Here is a 21,474-nt window from a genome sequence, read left to right on the forward strand (position 1 = left end):
CAGGAATTTATATGGAAATGTCCAAATATTTTGTTGTTTTTTTTTGCACTGAATTGTACCACAAGGCCTCTAAATTGCCCGAGAAGTCTCACATAGCTAACCGTTCGTACATGCTATGTACTTATGACGCATACCAGCACTCTTAGCCTGAAATGTGTGTGCACCGGAATGGCTCTTCAACATCTAGTGGCAAAGTGCAAGCGAACGTCTCGCAGCAAATTTCTGAGCATCGACATTCTATAAAATGCTGAGACATGTGACATGACAAAAAATACAACTGTATGAAATGGAGTACATCTGTACAAGCTTTCACCTTTCCAGTCCAAACACTATTTAGCCAAGGTCTACACATTCATGTTGCTGAAGTGTAAGTATGCCAAACATTCGTACTTTCACGGCCAGGAGATACACGGATAATCTTCAGAATATTTTCATTCCTGAATTACCTATATGTACACATAGATATAAACGGATATATGTATTTGGAGACCTATACAGCCGTAGTTTCCACTCATCGCTGTTAACTATGAAATTCAAAACATTTTCATGTCTTGAAATAACCACACATTTCACATTTATATTCTGAGACATGTCCATTCACAGTCTGAATGAAGAGTTCCCAATCCAAGACAAGCAACTCTTTCGTTTTTTCAGCGTTATCCAAGGGGAAAACTGAATCCCAGATAGGCTGTCAAAATCAAGGAAAGTCACTCCTGTAGGTAAAACATGAAGCAAATCATTGCAGCTTGCCATGGGTAGGAACACTTCTAAACCAACTTTTCTTTGAGTTATTTTTACAGGTCAGAGAAACTCACATTTCCAGCCAATTTTCGAAAAGAACGAAACATTCGACACATCCCTGTAAAATACCACGTCACTTTGTGTCACACACAGCTATCTAGCCAGCTTGACGTGTAAGAAGGGAGGTAATTCTATCTCAGTTATCTCCCATCATTCATACAGTCACAGTACTGTGGTCAGAGATCATTCGAAAATCACAAACTTTCCAGGGAACACTTTCCTCTTTCCTTCACATCATGAACTTCCTGAAAATTTCATCGAGCTGCAAATATCCGGCAAAATGGCTTACCAAGCTTCATTTTCATTCTGCTTAACCGTGTAAAGTTTGTTTGAACATAACAGCTCTCTGCACAGCAGAAGAGCGCAGCGTCTCTTAGTCTTCATGCACGAGTCTTCTTAAATTCGCACAATTCGAGACACGTTCCACTGGTCTATGCACAGATACACCGTCATTTCCGGACTTTCATAAAAATGCTGGATGCTACTCAATAATCTTACTTCAGAAGCATCAAACTGTGGGTGGCAGTGTGCAGTTCTCATTCATATTCCTGCACACATTTCATAGCTTAGGTTATTTTGGTACCATGATAATTAATACGAGTTACAAATGGGCCAGTCTAGAAAAGGGGGTGGGGTTAAAACAGGATGTCCGAGGTCGTAGAGGTCGCTGAAAATCCTGACAAATCCTCGTCATCAGCAGGTATGAGGTCACCGTCTTCTGTGGGGCTTTCTTTTTTTGCCTCCTCTTTACGTCTCTGTTCTCGCTCCTTCTCGGCTTGCAACTCAAACTCCATACCGAACTGATATTCGATTTGGTTCTTGGAGCGATACGAGGACAGGCCAGCTGTGAAGTACACCACAAATCAGTACATAAGCATTAATACAAAAATTATAACCCAACAATCAATTCAACAAACACTACAAGCTACACTTTTTTTCGTAACAAGTTATCATTTTCTGGTTGATTCTGAGTCACCCATATTATAGGGCCACCTGCTTTATAGGGCCACCTGCATTATAGGGCCACCTGCATTATAGGGCCCCCCCATTATAGGGCCACTTACAAGTTTTTAGTGAAGTTTGATTAATTCCTTATCAGAAAGATTACAGTGATGGTATCAAAAATATCATTTTAAGGCCTTCATGTGTTTCCAAAATGCTTTGTTGCATGCTGAACTTTAGGTGAGTGAGTGAGTGAGTGCTTGGGGTTTAACGTCGAACTCAACAATTTTTCAGTCATATGACGACGAAGGAATCAGTAGGGTGCATGCACGTGTAATGTGCCTCCTTGTTGCAGGACGGATTTCCCCCGCTCTTTTATTTAGTGCTGCTTCACTGAGACGACTTACCGAAGGCAAGTAAGCCGCACAGCCCGAGCCATTATACTGATACGGGTCAACCAGTCGTTGCACTATCCCCTTCGTGCTTGAACGCCAAGCGAGGAAGTTACAACTTTCTCTTTTAAAGTCTCTGAACTTTAGGTGAAATACAGTAGTTTAATAGACAAAGATTAATGGGCAAAAGATATGATAGATGTTCTTTTACCAGTAAACAGCCCACTTTGATGCAGTTCTAACGCATTCCTTTTAGATACATGTACTTCCAACACTGTGTCTCCGTGGTTCAAACAGTACCCTTTTGGTTTGAGCGCTATGCCTTTATAGTTCAACTAGTGCACTTAAGGTTCAAACACAATACAATTGTGGTTTGTTTTAGTATTTTGTTCCAATGTTTTCATCCAGTGCAGTTTTAAACGTTACCATTACAGTTTTGGTTCACACAGTGCCTTCATATTTTTAACAGTAGAATTACAGTCCAACTGTTCTCTTACGGTTCTGACAGTTCCTTTTTACTTTGAACACTTCCACTACAGTTTGACAATGGTTTTAACAGTAGCGTTACACTGACCATTAGATTGCTCTCATGGTTTTAACAGTACAATTAGTCCAACCCAGTTCTCTTACAGTTTAGACACAGTCCCTTTTTGATTTTAACAGTTCCATTACTGTTTGAACAGTGCTGAACCTCTTTTGTTGACCTCGGCCATAAAATTCATTCATCTTCAAGCCAGTTAAGCCATGTATATCATTATTAAACGATATTTGAGTCTAAACGAGACAACCTCTTTTGCTGACCTTGGTAGCAAAACTATTTGTGGGGCGCTCCGGCCGAACGTGGGAAGGTCTGTCAGCAACTTGTGGATGGTCATGGGTATCCCCTGGGCTGTGCCCGGTTTCCTCCCACCATAATGCTGCCCACCACCGTATCAGTGAAATACTCTTGAGTACGGCATAAAACACCAATCAAATAAATGAATAAAATTATCAACACTATTTGTCTTCAAGCCAGTTTCAGCATACATATACTACTTACAAGACTGCGATCCCACACCGGGTGCAGACATGAGTGACTGCGTAGCACGCTGCTCCTCTTTGGGCGATCCCACATCGTTAATGTCATCCGAGGATTCGTCGGTGTCCGCGATGTAGTCACTGAGGCTGAGGACGAGCTCCTTCTCAGCTGGGTGTTCAGCGAGGTATTCCTCCATCATCAACTCCTCTGAGGGGTACTCATACGTGCTGTTCAGGCTGTCATCAAAATACAGCTTCAGCTGAAAAACACACAGGGGTGAACATTTTAAAACTGAAGTCCGGATTTGTGTTTTTTTTTTTTTTTTTGCTGATTTATTATATGGAATGTAATACAAGTAAGACAGAACCATTAATATGCTGAAATGAAGGACAAAAAATTTATCACTGAAATGTGACCATGGTGACCTAAAATTTTACACAGAAAAAGGCAATTTTAAGATTATAAAGTACTGATTTTAGACAATTTTATGGTAAACATGTGGAGTACATGTATGTGACAACTTAAAGGATTATAAGTATCATGTATATCAGGCTACAACTTTTATCAACGTGGCATATAAAAGCTGCCTTCAGTATAGGAAACAATATACACACACAAAAACACACACACACATCCATTTCTTCAGTCTACTTTGAAATAAACTCAAGGCTAGTTTTTAATAACACAATTTTTCGGTACCCAATGTATCATTTATAGCATCTTTTCTAGTCAATGGAAATATCACATCATCTTAACATAGGATTGAAAACAAGCACCTGCTTCATCAACATGCAACTCTTCTACTTATGATATAGATATGAACATGTTTGTTTACATACAATGTATATACATGTGTATACAAATGTTCTTCCAGGTATTCTTAAACAAATAAATATATTTCACAATATCCCACAAAAGAATTCAGAATCATTAGTGCGTCCATGTGCAAGTATGTCTAACGTTATTCAGTTTTTAATACCTTAGTAATATTTGCAATTACAAAACAGTTTGTTATAGTTTCATGCATGGTATTCAAACTTAACACGCCAGATATTATAATCCCGGCAAATATTTCGAGAATGAGTAACACACACCTACACCGTGACACAAAGCAAACTATACAGAGAGACTTATACACACCTGCATTTGTACGCTCCTCTGGAGACGCACATGTAATACAATCGTGACCTGCATATAACCTTAGGGTCAGGCACAGCATCTCTATAAGTACCTACTGTACAACAATTTATATTGGGTCATGTTAGCATACTATATATATATATATATATATATACCTTAATATTTTGGATATTAGTACAGGTGAAAGTAGAATATTACATTTCTTTACCAGCCTTTTGGAAAAGTAAAGATATGCATATGTCGTTCATTAGATGGTTTAAACATTTGAGGAAAAATACTCTACACAATTACATATTTATGTAATGAGCTAAAATGAGCAGACCATGTGACATAGGGTACCCTAAATGATCTTAAATTCTGTCCATGACTAACCTGCCCATTTTTCCTAATTCTGAGAGTTCTACTGATTTTAGAAAGTTGTTGAGATTTTCTTGGGATGATATCCCAATTGAAAATTATAAGTTCCAGCGCCAGAAATAATATTTTGTGACGTTTATTTGCCTCAACAAATGTCCTTTTATGGGCAAAACTTTAGGTCATTTAGGGTATAAGCCTTCGTGTTACAAATACCTCCACTGAATAATCCTGTTTATTTGGTTAGGCAAGGTATCATCAACACAGTCTAAGTATGTTCAACATGTGCACACCTTTAGAGGGCTGTCCACCCTGCCGTTTTAATGTGTCTTGTCTGTCAGACACAAAGTTGAAAACTGCCATCCGGACCCTATCTAACAGTTTACCTTTGCCCTATTCTACCCCTTTTCATTTCTAGTGGTCTTCAGTTCAAGCATATACCAGTGTCACAGACTAACAGATTAACTCAACCTGTACACTTAACCTTGTCAGGTAAATATCCTTCTCAATCCTACTGTGTCTAGTGTTTGGAGCACACTCACAGTAAGCCATGTCAAGTGGAAGACAGATGAAGACAGAAGTACATGTAACACATCTTTGTCAGTTCTAGTACATCTGGTTTAATATACTGTGTCACATTTTGTATACTGGCAGAAGGAAGGACATACAGGAATTAACTGGTTCATGACCCAGGCTTATTCAGCTTTAAGACATGACGCTGACGACCAATAATGTTTCAGCTTCAAATCCAGCATTCGCGTCTTGGTGGATCGCTTTGTCTAGTTCTTTAACAGCAATAAGCACCTCTGTTTATTCCACAGGCGAGGCACTGAATGTTGAGTGAGTGAGTGAGTGCTTGGGGTTTAACGTCGTACTTAACCATTTTTCAGTCATATGACGACGACACTGAATGTTGAGTGAGTGAGTGAGTGCTTGGGGTTTAACGTCATACTTAATAATTTTTCAGTCATATGACGACGACCCTGAATGTTGAGTGAGTGAGTGAGTGCTTGGGGTTTGAGGTCATACTTAATAATTTTTCAGTCATATGACGACGACACTGAATGTTGAGTGAGTGAGTGAGTGCTTGGGGTTTAACGTCATACTTAATCATTTTTCAGTCACATGACGACGACACTGAATGTTGAGATTTTCTCTGATCTGTTTTGGGACCAACAGCACTACCAGGATATCTTGGTAGATAACAGATACAGTACTTTCCAATATCATTTTAGACATAAGCTGGCAAAAAGGTTTGAACTTTAAGGTCCATACATACTTTTGATGTCAAGATTTCTAGTCAGATGACAAACTGAAGATAATATGGAAATAAAATTTTCCCTGCCCAGCAGATCAAAGGGAATGCTTTACTTATGTGTTTGACACCACCCCAGGTACAAACAGTTGCCAGCCAGGTGAGATACATTACCTGGAACACAGGTACATGTACATGTAGGTCACTAAGCTGTATGCTGTAAGTATAGTTTTCATGTAGCACTGGTGCATTGATCTGAGGGTGTGCTGGGTGTATGTTTCGTTTCAAATGGGTCAGGAATTTCAGAACTCCTGGCAAAGGTAGAACTGTGTTTATACTGAGGTACAGTACGAATCAGCCAGAACATGCATTAAACTTAATGTACATCCACAATGTGCCGGACAAAAGGAGTGGAATGTAAAAATTCTAGAAATGAGTTTACTTCTAAATATAACAGATTGTTTCAAAATGTTGCATGCACATTTTTAATATGTACCTGCCCATTCTTATTTAATTATGCACAAAATACATTATTCTAAGTGATCAACTGTTTTCTTCAAATTTTCACACCAAATGTTAAGATTTTACACCATTTTTCAATGCACCAATGCAGAAAATGTTAAAGTTTTAGCACCACAATTCTAATTTCATCTACCTGTAAATGCGTACATGTATGTACATGAACTTCAAACATTTGGGTCCAGTTGTTCGAAAGTGTATTTTAGCTAATACTGGTATTAAGTCATATTTTATATTTATGATTTTAGCCAAACTCGGCAGCTCAGCCGTTGTCCAAAGTCAAACAGCAGTAGATTTAGTTCACATTTCATACGTACTGTTACGTAATTATTTTGGGCCAAATACAAATACGAATACTTGGCCTGAAGTAAATCTGGCATTATTTCTAAAAACAATGTTGAACAACCAGGCCCCGACCAGATCTATAACGTGTACATGTACTACCAACATAGATGCCCCTTAGCATAAAACTTGTGCCTCTTCTGACATCCACAAAACATCAGTTCAACCATAATATAGGTTATAAAGGACTCTGTTCATATAAAAACATTCCTATATAAAAGGTCTGGCCTAATCGTTCCTATCTACATGAGTGTATGATGTGCCAGTATGTTTTATCTTTTATGTTATGTGATATACTGTTTTCCCAGCCTTGTAACTGAACCCTTGTGACAGGGTGAAGAACTAGGGATATAAAATAACAGATAAGTACCCATTTCACTTCCTCATTCTCATTTTTATGACCCTAGATATAGCACAGAGCCTTGGGGTAGGGTTGAGGACAAAGTGCTCTAGGCAATTTATTTCTGAGGGCTGCCCCATTCTTCTATTTATCTATTTGATTGGTGTTTTACATGTTATTCAAGAATATTTCAGCCAGCATCATGGCAGGAGGACACTGGCAGAGCCTTGGGGAAACTCACTAAACATCCACAGGTTGCTGGCAGACCTCCCCAAGTACATGTACAACCAGACAAAAAGCCAGTATATGAGCTGGACTTGAACTCACAGCAATTGCACTGTTATGCACACTAACTGAGAGGCTCCTGAGTCCTTGTTATGCACACTAACTGAGAGGCTCCAGAGTCTTGGTTATGCACACTAACTGAGAGGCTCCTGAGTCCTTGTTATGCACATTAACTGAGAGGCTCCTGAGTCCTGGTTATGCACATTAGAGGAGAGGCCCCTGACTCCTGGTTATGCACATTAGAGGAGAGGCTCCAGAGTCCTTGTTATGCACACTAACTGTGATACTCCTGAGTCCTGGTTATACACATTAACTGAAATGCTCCAGAGTCCTGGTTATGCACATTAACTGAGAGGCTCCTAGGTCCTATGTACATTAACTGAGAAGCTCCTGAGTCCTACGCACACTAACTGAGAAGCTCCTGAGTCCTGGCTATGTACACTAGCTCCTCTGCCCAGGAGCGCCCACCTCATCCCCACCACTCTACACAAAGAGAACTAATCTATTAATACTATTACACGTACTCAACAGATTTTCCCACCAACTCCTGATCATCAAGGATAAAGAATTCTAATGACAGCTACACACCTTTCTTTGTTCATACACGCCTGTACATGAAAAACAGAAGAGTGGGTTAAAAACCTAATGACACAAGGGAGGTTTTTGATATGTTTCGCTCACCTTGAGACTGATTTTATCACTGATTAATTTGAGGTCCCTTCTAAAAATTCCCCAATCTTAAAAACATGTGCAAGATTGTGTATTGGACATATTTATTTTGGGAACTTATCATTTACTTGTACTGCTGTCATAAAATACACAGGTTGCTGTAGATGTGTTTCTGATCAATTTGTTTCAGTTTGTTACACTAAAAATAAAAGTTTTGTGTTACACTGCATCACCACAGAGCATCACTTGTACTGAGTTTGGAAATGACACTTGAAACGAGTACTTAACTTCCCACATATTACATTTTGACCAAAATATTTCAAAAAGTTTTAATAATAAAGTTTTCAATAATAAAATTTGGAAGAATTTTTTGCCCAATCTTCTTATTCAGCGATGATATATTGCCCAAGCTAACCCACGAAGAGCTGCAGCTGTCGAACTGGAGACATACAGCCTGGGAATGGCCTAATTCTGTTACAAACTCACAGGCATAGGGCTTAATGGAGATTGTGTAAAAGCTTTGGTGGGTCATCCCTAATTTGTGAACTAAATCCACAGCCGATAACATCAGAATGTTAACAAGAACATAGGGGGAGAAGAACACTGTTTTTAACTACACTGCACAAGTAGAAGCTGTCATGAGGTGATGTCATAGCAGACAGAGGCCTAGTGTTACAGGGTTACATGTACCCATACAGGGATAGGCAGACAACAGCTTCATTCAGGATGGAGACATATTGATGTCAGTGATACAGATGACTCCTGAAAGAACTTGCCACAACTACTCCTGTAGTACGCACATGTGACCAAGTGTAACGTACCTTGCAGACACATGTAAGCTAAATGGAGTGAAATCTGGCCTCAGAAAGTGCATACTTATATGCAAATCCATGTGATTGAATATCACTTTTGGTGCTGAGACATACACTTTCCCCATAACATATCATCCTTCCTTTCAAATAAACTTCCAAACACCTTCCTCAGGTCAATACCACTCTCAAAAACAGACAAAAATGAGTAACTTGGCATGAACAAAATTTTAGGTCATTCACTGAGCAAATGTGCATAGACGTCATATGACAGTTCAATATATTTGGTATTGAAACAAAAAACCAGGAAAAAGAGTCCATCCTAACCCTATTAATTTCAGTTTAGCTTATGTAAGAAACTTCCTGTAAACTATTAAATTACAGTTACTAATTATGTAGCAGAGTCCACTGAAACAATAGCCACTCTTTTATGACAGCCGTTCCCCGGCTATTTAAGCGCATGTACGTACAGCTGTGCATGTTCATGTAATAAAAGTGATTCAGTGATTTCGCTTTATAAATTTCAGTTTCAGTTCATAAATTGCATTGTTTGGATTTTTTGGGCCAGCTCCATTTTGATGTATTCACAGAAAATCCACCACAAAGTTGTGTACACTGACAAGTTAACAGAAATTCCTTTCAATGGGTATCAAAATCTAAGTTTTGTTTAGCAAATTCCTTTCATATGTTTAGGAGTGAGGAATAAAACTTCATGTGGTTTGACTAAATGGTACAGTGTGTCAAAAATATTAAAATTTTAAAGTTTTAACAGCTTGCTGTTCTTCAGCTAAAAGCACAATTCAGAAAGAAACCTGTCAGGATTACTGGAGAGCGAGGGAGAGGTGTACACGGACAGGAGAGGCTGGCAGGTCACGTCCAAACTCCACTGTGAAATAAGTTACGCACACAAGCACCCACTATAACTAGATTTGCTTCACACGTCGCAGTTTGCCCGGATAAAGGGAGATTACCCTAATCTGCGTGTGTGTCTGTCTGTGACCACAAACTGCCTCCTCAGTGCCTGTGTATCTTCTGTGAGAGGACTGCGACCTCTGTTGACACACACCCTCCGCCACCCAGCAACCCCCAGGTGATGTGGGCAGGTAGATTATAGCCTTAATTCCTCACCCCCCAGTCAGGTAACAATTCACCTGAAATCTGTACAAAGATAATTTGTCGATTTTACAATAGCTAGAGATTCATGATGGTACAGGTATACTTGCTGACAATGCATGGTTTTAGCATCTATATCAAATTTTTATCTAACCGGATAACTATGGTAAATAGGCGGGAATTTTTCCAAAAGAAATGTCTGCAAAAGTGCATTTTCAGAGGCAAATGCAGGTCATACACTATTCCTTTTGGTAATGAAATTGACATTTTACCAGTACGATGTCATCCTACATGCACCTCAAAACACATTTCAACTCTAAAACTCTAAAAATGTCACAAAATGTCACTTCTTGTACTGTAATAAGGGATTGTGGTTCAGCATGCAATTCTCTGATAGACCAATTTGTGGTTAATTATATTATATTTGTATCTAAATATTGTGGAACATGTTCATTACCTAATTTATGTGTTTAGCGGTAAACACATGCATGTACATGTAGGACACATTCATGTTTATCCAGTTATATATACACATATTTAACGATTTTCCATTTTTTAAGAGAAAACCACAGGTCATACAAATATGGCATTTCCTGAAAAAAAAAAAAGAAAAAGAAAAAAAGAAGTGTTTTAACTTTCATGTTTTTAGTGTGATCATGATGAATAGGAAGGTCAATACATTAAATTAATATGCGTATGTCTCATGTGCAAAATACATGTACACCCGATCGCTTCAAAATTTATATTCACTACTTGATAGAACCATAAAGCAAATTCTGAAGTGTAGACAGCCCATATCAGCAGGTGACATCTTTGTAATTAACATTTAATACAGGTAAAGTCAACGGAGATGTGAAGAATAGCGGTTTAACGGCTTACTCGCATGACTTTTAAGGTCAAAGTACAAGGGGGGTGTGTTTACCTGCTTGTATATGTAAGACCTCTCTCTCTAGAGTCAGCCTATTATAACATCTGTATGTATACCTGTACCTAGAGATCACCTGAGCCCTAATTACAGGTGAGAATACATAGGTATGAAAATGACATGCAGACCTGAGATCGCATCAAGTTTATAACCTGGAAAGCACCTTAGAAGTTCTGTCTCATACAGCAGGGTTTGCTCCATCATTACACCTGATACAAAATGAAGATCACAGGTGGAACACTATATCAGAAGAGGTGGTATTTACTCCATACAGAGTGTGCACAACATGTATATGTTGTGTGTATTTGTGTTACACCAGTACTTTCACAAAAATTCTTGATTATAACTTTAAGCAAAGATCAAATAAACACATTAAACTGAATAATAACAGAAACAGTCAAACAAAACGGAAGAACGAATAGAGAGATCTTCAGTTATTTTAATCTCTGCCCAAAAAACAATCAGAAAATCTCCATACATGTGCAATTTTAATAGGTTTGACGGATTTCAGCAGTTGTCTCTATACGTGTATAAAAGTATTGGTTATGCAGCTTTGGTGTATACAACTTAATTCCACAGACCACAAAGCTTTTCATAGGAGCTACCAAAGTACAGGCTATGAAAACAATTTAGGAGTGAGTATGGAGTGCTTGGGGTTTAATGTCGCACTTAACAATTTTTAAGTCATACGAGTCCTCAGAGTACATGTACAGTATGTGTAGTGTGCCTCCTTGTTGCAGGATGTATTTCCACCACTCTTTTATCTAGTGCTGCTTCACTGATGCCTTACCGATGGCAAGTACTCCAACCCGCCCGAGCCATTATACTGATACAGGTATAATGCTGAATGCCAAGTGAAAAAGCTACAACTTCCTGTTTTAAAGTCTGAGGTGTGACCTGATCCAGGACTGACCTAGAGCAATATTTTATTTCACCAATTTTGCAGGAAAAAGAAGCTACATGTGTATTAAAGACCAAGGGAGATAATCACTCATTAATTTACCAGCAGGGAGCTCAAAATCCTGTTGATATCCTAAATGACTTAAAAATTCGACCACACAAAAAGCATTTTTGAAGGCAAATAAAGGTCATGAGATATTATCTCTGGTGCTAAAATTTACATTTTCCCTGTAGAATATCATCTTACCTTCCAAATACCTCTCAAAGCACCTTTCTAAAATCAACAGACCTCCCAGAATCTGTAAAAATGAGCAACTAAATCATGGATGAAATTTTAGGAGTAATTTCTCACCGAACAAAAATCAATGTAATGAAAATAAACAATCCAGAACTGCTGAACTTTTAGTTGATTCCTGCCATCTTAGGGCACATATGTACAAATCACCAATGGATTATCTCCCTTGCTCTCAGGAAGCCAGCCTAGCTTTCATGTGGTTGGGTCAGACTTCCATTCATTATACTACTGTGTATACACTACATGTAAGTGTAACAAAATATCAGACTCAAAAATCAAATGCCGTTGTTAAGTTACAGAGAAATACAAACATTATAAGCGTATAAGTGATCAATAGTAAAGCTTTATCGTGTCTGATGTAGGGTTATATGTACGCATTGAAATTATATGAGCATATGAGTGTAACATGTGGCTCTGGCTGATACAGATACGCATATAAAAGCGAACTGGAGATCTGTTCAATATTTAACCTAATAAACCTATCAACATATTGTTTCGTAACTTAAACTGATCTTCTGGAATCAAAAGCATGTATATGTACATATATACACATGTAGTCAACGTGTGTAGATGTGACAACTGACTGTAATTGCACATAATTCTACTTGTCAGTCCAAACCTTGTGTAAAAATTTTCCTTGGAAACCCTTCAATAGGAGACTCGGTGCTGAGATAGACAGATGCCCAAATTACAGTAGGACACATCATTTTCTTCTGTGACGTTGCAGTGTATGTGTACTGCATATATGTTTTATCAGCACACATGCACCGATAATTACGTTTAGAAAATGAAAGAACAAATGAGTTCACAGCTTTGAACCGCCCTGATACAGGCGGGAAGGAGTATTACGAGTTCCCCATACACACTGACCACATAACACAGTAAACCGAGTCACATGCTTCACCTTTTCCTCCAATGGTATTAAAATATGGAAGTTTAATTCTGATTTTCAACATCAAAGCCCTCAAGCTTCAGTGTAAAGTCAAGTTTACAGTTGTCTCCAATGCATTCAATAGTGACTGAATGTACATGAGCATGCCCATCTAAACTTGTCTTTCACAAACAAAAGTTACAAACAACAGTTAAGAAAATTGCATCCAAATTTTTGGGTCGGGCAGCAACCTGTCAATAGTCATGGGTTTCCCCCTGGCTCTGCCTGGTTTCCTCTCGCCATAATGCTATGGTTATAATGTTATGCATGGCTATTTTGTATAAGTGAAATAATCTTGAGTACAGCGCAAAACACCAATTAAATAAATAAATAAATGTGTTTTCAAGAATCAGTTTTGATTTGCAAGATCAATTTGGAAATCTCATTTCTGAGTCCCTAAAATATTGCATGACATTGTCCATTCTTAGAGACAAATAAGGTCATTACGCATAATCTTTGGTGCTGAAACTAACTTTCTTTATTGAAATATTATCGTACATGAACATTCCAAATAAATCTTTTCTACGATGAACAGAACTCTCAGAATCAGGTAAAATAAGTTTTATTTATTTATCTATTTATTTGATTGGTGTTTAACACCGTACTCAAGAATATTTCACTTATACGCGGCAGCCAGCATTATGGTGGGAGGAAACTGGGCAGAGCCCGGGGGAAACCCACGACCATCTGCAGGTTATTGGCAAACCTTCCCACGTACAACTGGAGAAACTTGAACCCACAGACACTGCATTGGTGAGAGGCTCCTGGGTTGGCAAAATAAGTACACGAATCAATCAAAATGTATTCTCCAATATAGTGATATGAAGTCTTGGTCGGGTACATGGGCTTTCTGACCTACATGTACATGTATGTTAATAAAACCCTGTTATAGGAAGGATGGGGGAAGCTCCATGTTTGGCCAGCCACATTCCACTAGGCCTTCAACCTTTCATACAGTAATCAATACCTGCTGATTGATCACAACCACAAGTGGCTGTGAAAGCGCTGAACCGTGTCATACAAAAGACAGGTTTATAGCTCCGTTTAGTCTCCGGGGTGTTACATATACATGCACACTACTAGGTCACTCACATGTCCCCACCCTTCCTATAGCACAGCACTCAGGTAATGGAGCCCTGCCCCAAGCACCAGCATGCACACATGTGCTGGAGTGCTAGCTTCTACCTTTATAAACAGATCGTTCCTGGGTACCAATCAGCTGACCCTGTGCAGCCTCTAGCAAATTTAATACATGTACACCCTCAGCCAATTCTGTTCAACGGAAACTCTGACAAGTACATGTAAGTCTCCTCGTCCATAAGGCCATCTTTAAAAAATTCTTTGTTGGGGTAACAGATTTTTTAGAAAAATAGGGTTGGATAGTAGGGAATTTTTTTTCTTTTCTTTCTTCTAAAAAAGTTAGGTATTTTAAACAAATTAACATCAGGAGAAAAAGAAACAAAATTTCATCAAAAGCCAAAAAATAAAAAAGTTATAGAGGAGGGCCATTTTTGGAGGTTTGGCTGTTTTAGGGGGCCATTTTTGGAGGTTTGGCTGTTGTAGAGGGCCATTTTTGGAGGTTTGACTGTTTTAGAGGGCCGTTTTTGGAGGTTTGGCTGTTTTAGAGGGCCATTTTTGGAGGTTTGACTGTTTTAGAGGGCCGTTTTTGGAGGTTTGGCTGTTTTACAGGGCCATTTTTGGAGGTTTGGCTGTTTTGACTGTTTTAGAGGGCCGTTTTTGGAGGTTTGGCTGTTTTAGAGGGCCATTTTTGGAGGTTTGACTGTTTTAGAGGGCCGTTTTTGGAGGTTTGGCTGTTTTAGAGGGCCATTTTTGGAGGTTTGGCTGTTTTAGAGGGCCGTTTTTGGAGGTTTGGCTGTTTTACAGGGCCATTTTTGGAGGTTTGGCTGTTTTGACTGTTTTAGAGGGCCGTTTTTGGAGGTTTGGCTGTTTTAGAGGGCCGTTTTTTGAGGTTTAGCTGAGCCACATTCATTTGCACATATTTTCAGTGCTGCATCACTGATGTATATGTAGAAGTACTGTACTTCTACTATATCATGTGTAAAGCTTCCTGGTCAAAGAACTTTGAATGTAAAATACACAAATAATTAGCTAACATTATAGTATAAAGATAGCAATTAAAATACACACGTCTACTTGTCACACATCTGAATATTAGCATTTTATAAATTTATCTCATTTCCTATTAAAAGAAGAATACATATGTTCAAGCCCCCTTTCTAGTGATTTGTCCACCTTAATTTATACCTCCAAGACTCTTGATAATGTCAGGTATGTGTTGTTACATGTTGTACATTTCAGGTGTGCTAATTTGTGGCAAACATGTATAACATTCGCATGATAAATAACAGCATGCACCAACATGGACATGCACTAACAAGGACATGCACCAAGAAGGACATGCACCAACCAGGAACATGCACCAACCAGGAACATGCATCTACACTGTATCTTGTAAATGTATATAATGTTGAAAATACCATCACGATTATAAAACATTCAGCCACACTACACTCTACCCATCAACATGTTGCCTATTTTATACAAGGATGTTAACATAAACAACACAAATCTTCACCAAATATACAGAATATACTGTAAATCTTCAACTTTTCTCGACCTCTCAAGCACTTTTTTCATTGGAACTTATGCATACTATTATTATGGAAATGACATCAAAAATGCTTTGTTTGTGTCACTAAAGGTGCAAGCTTCATAAAACTGTGCAGGTTATTTCTCAACACCCCATAGTTCTTTCAAACTATTGGTCACAGTGGTGACTGAAAAGGTCAAAGAATTAGGGTGTACGGCACAGTCTCAACTGTACCAAAATTCATGGCCTTGCTTCATGGTCACCTTCATTTTGCTGGGCTACAAGTCCATGAAGTCCAGTAGTCCTGTAATATTATCAGCACTGATAGGCCTCAGTTCATGATGCATTGGAATCTCAACTCATCCTGACCGTGTGGTCTTTAATGTATTCAATCTCTCCCCATATACATGTGGTCTTACTCTGCGCTGTTGTTGTTCAGACTTATTAGGCCAATCAATTATTTATGGTCCTGTTTTTTTTCCTTACAAAGAACCCTGCAAGGCAGTAGTACTGTTAGTACATGTATCAACAGCCACAAGAATTCATATGATCTGATTTTATTATTTATTTATTTATTTATTTATTTATTTATTTATCTGACTTTTGCTTAATTCTAAACTCAAGAAATGTTTTAGTTATATAAAGGCTGTCAGTTTAATGACTGTAGGAAACTGGAATGCCTGGGAATAATGAATACTATAAAAGTATTATACAGCAGTATGAAGGGTGAAACTGGGCGATCCTACTGGGCAATATTACTGGACTCATTATGTGACATGTATAGCCTGATCTTCTCTCATACACAGGCACAGAGAGGCTGGGTGCCTGCCATCCATAGCTCCCATGCTACAGCAATACCCACCAATCTATGGCCGCTCTGGTTTATTTGAACTCTACGCTTCTGTGAGAAATTTTCGGCAAAAATCAATACCAAGACGACAGTTAGCGAGGAAAATCTGGCGAGGAGACAAATGGGATGCTGGCTGGCTCCTCTGGTGATTCTGTAGTGGAGTGGAACGAAGGCAACGTACAGGGAGCAACGCAGCGTGGTTCTGTCAGCAATGTGCAACAGACATGATGCCCATCTATACACACATGCCATACAGACCTATGTGTTACATTAGGCACAAGAGGGTACTGGCAACAGGCTAATGCACATGTACAAGTGTTACGAGTGGTCAGAAGCTTCGCTGCACATGCAGCACACCTGCACATCATCATGATCATACATGTATAACAAAGATCCCAGTGTTACAAGCAATGACTGTTATATGCACATGTAGCACACCTGATACAGATCTTGGTGTTACAAGCACCAACTGGCTCAACTGTGTGCGTGACACAGGTCTCCGTGCTACAGGCAACAAGTTGATACATACAGCACCCAAGTATTCAAGAATCTTTAAATCAAAAACACAATGCACATGTGAACACAAGATCATGGGCTTTCTACACTGTATGACACAGCACTACAATAACAATTCATCTACAGAGGGCTTTGCACACGTGTTCACGACTCCATGTGAACACAAGATCATGGGCTTTCTGCACTATATGACACAGCACTACAATAACAATTCATCTACAGAGGCTTTGCACACGTGTTCATGACTCCCGGGAGAAAGTACAGTTACATGTATCGTAGCTGTCAACCAATGGGTACAGTATGTACCTTAACCGCTTTGTGCATCATGAATTCTCTACAAAAGAATTGCTATTTTCATAAACACACCGTCGGGCTTCAGTTCAGTTCAGCTGAGTTCAGTACAAGTTCATGGAACGCATCTGTATCACTCATTATAATACTGACATCATTAATGCATTAAATCTCGCTCCATATACACGTTATAAGTGTTATTGTTCATAATTATTAAACCACAACTAAATGTTTACGGTTCTGCGAGTTGTTTTTTTTTTTGTTTTTTTTTTCTATAAAAACACCCCTAAGGGCAAGACAAAAAGCTCAACAAGGTGTCCCCAAATTATTAATGGTGCACCACATGTCTGTTACATGTAATTTGAAAACATATACACACGCTCAGCCTAATGAGTAAGATCCTCATTAAACCAACCCATCAAAGGCTGAGAAATTCCATGTACAGGTTGGTTCACTATCAGACAGGTGTTTGAACAAATTAAGCATATTAACGTTGACATCTAACATTGTAGTTGTCCTAACATTGCCCCAAAAGGTCATTTTTGGGCTAATAAAGGTCATTGGAGACCTTATATTCTTAGGAGGATATTGTCCTATATGTGCCTTCCAAACAAATCTCAAAACTTGAAAAGCCTATCTTATATCCACAGGAGCCTTAGAATCAGCCAAAAAATGTATAGTAATAGCCTGATGGACAGAATTTTAAAACTGTCTAGGAAGCAAGTTAGTTTTTCAAGATTTATGCACCTTGCTCTGCTCAGTTGCCTCTTACAATAAAAACAGGACAGCTATAGTACATGGATACAGATAATTATAATGAATACAGCATGAAATGCCAATCAAAGAAGTTATATTGCGGATCTCCCTACTGACAGCAAGGAAATTATAACCACTATAACCATGCCGTTTTATGCAGGTATCGATTAATGTAATAAAGATTTAGAACGTGTCTTGGTTATGATATTACACAACCAATATCACACAACTTACGCCTAGGGGCAACTTACAATACCATCACTGCCTCCTGCATGACAGCATAGATAATGTGCCATGTATTATGAATTAAGTCTTTTGTCTTGCTGTGCACACTTTATAGTATGTCCTATGGCCACATGTTTCATTCACATGTACATTACATGTATATAAAAGTCAACATAATTTGGTGAAATTGAAGATTATCCATTAAAGTTAACAAAAAAGGGCTTTCTAGAAACATGCAGCATGCTGCTTAATAACTGTGATGATTTTATTTTTCTAGGACGTCTACGGCTTGTTTGAGGTTCACTGATCCGATAAACTAAAAGGTCGATGAGTCCTCGCTGTTTGGACTAATAGGAACAAATAAGACACGACAATTCCCGTTTTGTCTCTAAAAGGGGAGCAGAAAAAAAAAACAGATAAAAGGCAAAGCAACTATTGTGAGTATTAGGGTATAAAATGGGTTGTGAGCATAAGGCATTCATAATCAATGCACATGTAGTTGTATGTATACACAAGGGCAAATCGGCAGTCCTGCCTGGCAAAGTTTTTCTGTTCCCCTCTCAGAAAACTATTTAATATACATGTAGGTATGTGATAAATCAATGCCTGGTCATTTACAGTCTGTATTCAGCTATCACGGTATAAGGGATGGGTGAGAGACAGATCGATTACATTCGTGCTACATAATTACTGGAGAGAGAAATGAAGATGTGTAGAGATTGACGACCATGGAAACTACGTACATGTATGATATACACACTGACACATTGACATACGGAAAGGTACCAGTCCATAAAATGCTCCAGTAGCTATTGTGTGGCAGGTATAAAGATTCCAAAATAGAACCATAATTATTAAAACAACAAGTGTTTCAGCCGCTACAGCCGCAAATGCATCAGATGCTATCTCCAGTAAGCTTGATATTGACCAACAGCTTGTGAACTCAGGAAATGATATTCAACACAAATGGCAGAGAAAGAAACATGCACATGTATGTAAAAGGAATGAAATAATGCATTTCGCCACAAAAGTTTGGCTTGTAAAAATCCACTTTCAGTAGGAAAAAAAAAATGCCTTATAATGATACTTTTGATGTCAACACTCGTTCAGAGAAAGAACAAAAGAACAAACAAGAGTGACATACATTGCTTATAACACACAAAGAGAATGTTCAGAGAAAAAAAAACCCTCTGAGTTCACGCAGTCACAAAGAGACTACATCAAATATTCACTGCCCAGTTTCTACACCATTCTCCAGTATCTACATGTGGCCCACATACATGTATTTAAAAAATTCCATGAAATATTCACAGATACAAAAAGAGAGATCCATTTCCATTTTGTCTACAATTTTCATACTTTTTTTCGACAAAGGTATTTGCGGGCTGACAGTTTAGGCAGATAAGTTCAAGTATATATATGTATACATGTACATTTGCTTCTATACCTGTGTACTGGAAGTACATTGTACATGCAAATACACTGTGTGGCAAGTGTGTGAACATGCTGTGTGAAAGTCACTCTTAACTGTTTTTTTGTAAGCCAAAGATTCCCTACCAAAGACATAAATATTATACAACACCTTAAAAAATGGAAAAAAAAAATACTTCCATGAGAGCTGTTCTCAACTGGGCATTAGTAGTGATTTATTTGCCAGCCATTTTATTATTATTTTGTTTCCTTTTTTTATTATTATTGATTTCATGGACTCATTGCTTCTAGAGTTAATATGCTCATCCTAGTACAAGGACAGACAAAGAGCATGTACAGTATTATGATATTTGATCTATATTTGAATTTTCAATCACTGATACATATATTTGTTTCCAAATACATGCAAGTTTGATCATAAATTTTTCAGATCAAAAAAAAATTTTTTATGACACCTGGATTTGAACCCTCCATCTCTCAGGCCACAAAATATTGGAGGAACACTAAAGATTTTGTGTAAAAAAAGAGCTTCTTTATAGCATGATTCATATATTACATGCACTTGATGAATCTGTGCAGCAAGCACATGCATTACAGCACACATATTAAATATAATTGGTCTATTGGTAGAGGAAATAGCTACAGATACTGGCACTGCCTATATACAATTGTACAAGCTATAATTGCCCCTATGTGTCCAGTATTACGCAAGATACTTTACAGCCTCCCATACAACATGTCAGAAATTATTGCAAAGCCGCAATACATGTACATGAATGGAATACAAACGCTTGCAGACAGGTACACGTACACGTACAATATAGAGATACTGATGTAACAAAAACATGACCGACAGGATTTTCGATTAAACTTAGTGTCTATATGTATATAACACAGGATATTATTCATAGGGGCAGGATATACTCAACTCTAGCTTGTGGTTTTATTACAGATAAAAATCAATGTGTAAAAGTGGTACAAAAACGGTTTAATCACTTAGATCAGCTATACGAACACATGCACGCACCACATCAGTACATGCGCACTGAGTATTACCTTATGCCCTCTTGTCTCACAAAATATAATACCTGTGTTTCTGTATCATCATCTTTTACAGGAAATCTGCACAAACTTTATGCCGGTTTAAACAGAAAAAGAAGTGATCACCTATGTTGGTAAAATGAAAATGGCTGCTTGCGTCGGTGAGCGTAGACTACTTATATGTAATGTGATCTATAATTGGCTCAGCCTAAATTGCGTGGCCAATGAAATGTTTCGCTTGATAATCCCAAATAAATGTTCACACCTCTGAGGAGTTTGTAGACACACGTGGTTTGAAAAATGACTTGGAAACAGAATTCGACTTTAATTTAATGCTTAATATTTTAATAACTGCTATTACCATGTTAAAATCAATCAAAGTATATTGTTAAAATCAATACATATAGATGACAATTTTCTGTATTAGTTATCTTTCAAACACGATCAAACCTGATTCTTAAAATGAAGAAAACAAATAGCTTGTTCGTTGGGGCCCATTATCTTTACATGGCAACGTGGATGTATGTACCATGAAATGCTGCCACAGGCACAGGGCCTGTCTGTAATCAGATTGTTAATTTAATATGTAAGTTTGGGGTTCCCACACAACTATCTAGGGGGTGATGTCGGATCACAGAAAAATTGCCGAAAAGAATGCACAGTACAAGGCTGGACGAAATGTGTAAGATTGATGGGGTAGGGGTGATCAGACTTTCGATCTCC

The 21,474-nt window shown here is 38.2% G+C and overlaps 1 protein-coding gene across 1 annotated transcript in view; it reads right to left on the reverse strand.

Annotated features, from left to right (window-relative positions):
• Positions 1–422: 422 nt before the first annotated feature.
• LOC135481086 (uncharacterized) overlaps positions 423–21,474 on the reverse strand; it is a 47,828-nt gene continuing 26,776 nt past the window's right edge. Inside the window, exons 2-3 of the mRNA XM_064761019.1 lie at positions 3,175–3,412; positions 423–1,645 (exon numbers count right to left, since the gene is read on the reverse strand). Coding sequence (XP_064617089.1) covers positions 1,437–1,645; positions 3,175–3,412 — 447 coding nt within the window. The 3' untranslated portion in view covers positions 423–1,436. The remainder of the gene's footprint in view (positions 1,646–3,174; positions 3,413–21,474) is intronic.

This window comes from Liolophura sinensis, chromosome 13, assembly GCF_032854445.1.
Source record: "Liolophura sinensis isolate JHLJ2023 chromosome 13, CUHK_Ljap_v2, whole genome shotgun sequence".
Classification (NCBI taxonomy): domain Eukaryota; kingdom Metazoa; phylum Mollusca; class Polyplacophora; order Chitonida; family Chitonidae; genus Liolophura; species Liolophura sinensis.